The sequence below is a fragment of the Penaeus monodon genome, chromosome 24, assembly GCF_015228065.2.
Source record: "Penaeus monodon isolate SGIC_2016 chromosome 24, NSTDA_Pmon_1, whole genome shotgun sequence".
Taxonomy (NCBI): domain Eukaryota; kingdom Metazoa; phylum Arthropoda; class Malacostraca; order Decapoda; family Penaeidae; genus Penaeus; species Penaeus monodon.
Genome location: NC_051409.1, coordinates 34,973,209 through 34,976,435, shown reverse-complemented (window position 1 = coordinate 34,976,435; position 3,227 = coordinate 34,973,209). Strand labels below are relative to the sequence as shown.

General features: G+C 45.8%; 1 protein-coding gene across 1 annotated transcript in view; it reads left to right on the top strand.

The window, feature by feature from the left end:
- The window catches only part of LOC119588739 (trithorax group protein osa-like), a gene marked incomplete at its 5' end in the record, with an annotated part of 6,162 nt that overhangs the window by 2,384 nt on the left and 551 nt on the right, over window positions 1-3,227 (top strand). Inside the window, 1 exon segment of the mRNA XM_037937380.1 lies at window positions 1-3,227. Coding sequence (XP_037793308.1) covers window positions 1-1,342 — 1,342 coding nt within the window.

Sequence of the window (3,227 nt, the reverse complement as noted above, 5' to 3'; positions counted from 1 at the left end):
TAGAGCAACACCTTACAGCCAAGCTGACACACCATCAGAACTCAAGGTGGAAGAGGAACACCATTTAGGTCTGTCTTCTCCTCCTGGATCACCACTGATGGCCCAGCCAGATTTCGAGCCTCCTAGCAGTATGCCGGAAGGAGACATGTCTATTGGTGCTTCAGACACACAGAGCTCAACAGCCCTGACCCCAGGTCATCAGGAGGACGGGAAGACGTCTGTACCATTAAACTCTAGGGACCAGCCTCAGCTCACGCCAACCATGCCTGGCCAGTTCTCAAACCCTACAACCCCTGTTGACGGTAGTTCTTACCAGAACTACCCTTCTTATCCTTCCAATGCATCACATTCACCATCGATGGTCAAGCCTGCAGTACATCCTGGACAGTCTCCAACCTTGGTGAATAAGGGAGATATAGCGTCAAAGAGCTTGTCGGGCCTGGAGTCATTAGTGGACCAGATACCAAGCTTAAATGAGCATGAGACAAGCAGCCAACATTCTGCTCACTCTAACTCTGCCCCTTGTTCCAACCCAACCACTCCTGGCCCTCCTGCGGGGTCCGCCCCGTTCAGTCCTGGCCATGTTCCGCCCACCTCCTCTTATCAGAGCTACCCAGGGGTCAGCAGCTCAGGAGCTTCAGCATACTCCACCTCTCACTATGGCTCCCCACAGTCCTCACACCCATACTCCCCACACTACAGCTCCAACAGTACAAACCTCAGTACAAATTTCAGTGTGAGCTCACTGGCCAATAGCAGCATTAGTACGACTATGTCTTATAGCAGTGCTTATGATCTGGGGTCACCGCAAGCGTCGACCAGCTCATTTAGTGTGTCATCGTTGACGAGCAGTGCCCCTGCCCCCTCACCCTCCATGTACAGCCAGTCCTATTCTCCTGCTCCTCCAACTGCTCCTGGGCCACCACCTTCTCACTCATCATACCCAGATATTATGAGCCCCTCCATGTTGGCTCCCACTCCTCCCATGGGCTCATCATTTATGGGATCCCCCAGTTTGATGAGTTCACCCACACCAATGAGCTCAAGTATGGGTAGCTCCTCAATGGGACCCATGGGTGCTCTACACTCCTCTATGGGAATGGCAGGGTCACAGCTACCATACCCATATTCACAATACAGTGAAGCTGCCCCTGGATACCCCCCTCCTGGGCACTCCACGTTCCCATACCCTCCCACAGCTCCTGGGTTCCATGTTCCCTCCCCCCGCTTCCCCTACCCGTCCCCCTATGCTAACTCCCCCTATACTCAAGGCTACTCCCAGAATGCCGTGCTGGAGCGCATCAAGCAGACCAGTATGGGTATGGGCTTTGGGGGATTTTAAGGTGCAAGGATAGTAACAATAGAAGTACTCTGGTGTAGTGTACTAGCCGTGTAAAGGAAATAGGTCTCACTGTTTCCCATGCTCACTGTATTGTCTCAGTGTCAGTTCCTTGTTTTAGCTTTTTTATATATTTGTTACCCTAGAGCACCTGGTAAGCTCCACTTCCATCTCCTCACTGTCAAGTGATAAAGTGAAGGAGGTTGTGGTACTTGAAAGACTTATTGTATGTAAACTGTTCTCTGTGTGTGGAGAAGGGAGTGTTTGCTAAATATGACAGGGTAATAATAATTGCTAAGCATTGTGATGCACTACAGCAGCACTCCTCCCCTCAGTGAACAGTGTCGACTGTTGCATCACCATTCCTGCGTTGTGCACCAATAATGGCCAGTGATCTCATGAGCCGTGTAACAGGCCGACTGACCCAGCCGCTTTGGGGCAGTTATCATCATAACTAACAAACGCTAGGTACCACCTGCTTGGATGGTCCCAACCACCTGCCAGGAAACGGTAGTCCCACTGCACTAGTAAATCAGGGGACAAAAATAAAATAAAGTCCTTTGTAACAGTGAACCTGGGGACAAAGTCCTCCACAACAGTGAATTGGGGCTAAAAAGTCCTATCGAAAGTGAACTAAAAACTGGAAGGTCCTGCCAGAAGTGAACTGAGCTTACCCCACGTGTAATATCTTGACAAACTTATGTCCCAGACAGAAACTTGTGATGTGGAGATGTGTGTGTGTGGAAGTGAAAGAGGAATTACATTTGGTTTCCGTGAGATTAAGAAAAAAATAATAGGTTTTGGCACCCAGTCCAGGAGGCTTGTGAAGAAGTTTATGTGTGAGACAGTTCCTTCCAACAGATAATGTAAAGTAGCATTAAGAAGCCAGACCCTTTTGTATGGAGAGCACAATACTCTTTTGGTGCAATATAGTCATCAATCACTCATGCGCACAGTGTTGACAGATGTTTTTGAGGATATTAACACACTTGTTTATATCTACCACCCATATTTGCAGTTTAATGATTTGTAGTGACAACCTCCCACCTTAAAACAAAATTATCACAGACTATCTAATACAGTTTGTGAAGCCATGAATTTTCTCAAGGGTACTTTCTACTTCACAGTAAGCTCATGTTAAGAATCTCATTATACTAGTTTCAGTGACCTCTGATTGCTCAGATATACTATTTGACTGTGTTGAATTACTTTGATATTGACAAATAATGTGTAACATTGTAAAGGCCATGGCTTTGCATCTGGCGTCTGTATCCAATTATTGATTGATACGTAACTCTTGTATCCAACTGTTTGAAACCTGGTGTCTGCCCACAAGCAGTAGACAGTCAGGGTTGTGGTGCCCAGCTGTGTTCCAAGCATCATATAGCAGTAGAAATTGGTTATGACCCTTGATAACAAGGTGAACTTCATTCATCCAGTGACAAATGATTTGCTGTGGACAAATGTAAAACTTGATTTCCACAATGCTCATAAATTTTTATTAGGAGCGCATATTAGACAAAAAAGAAGACAAAAAATGAATAGTCAAATGTCTATTGGGAAAATATATATGAGAACTAGTGTAACCAAGTTTTGCTATTTGATGAAGGTGTATGTCAGCACAGTCTCAAAGCTGAGTAGATGTAGGTAGTGTGTCAGGAAGGGAGGATCTTGGTAGGCCATCACTTGCAGACTATGATTTTTAAAACCATTTCAAGCCAGAGTTATGAAGCAAAGCAATCACTCATCACTGTGGTAGTCTTTTTTGTGATATATTAGTGAGTCCAGTCTAGTTCAAAAGTGTCAGTGTTTCTCATCACTCGGATAGTTTGCAGGATTTCAATCCGGATATAACAATACAGTTAGAGCTTAATAAATCACCAGTCCA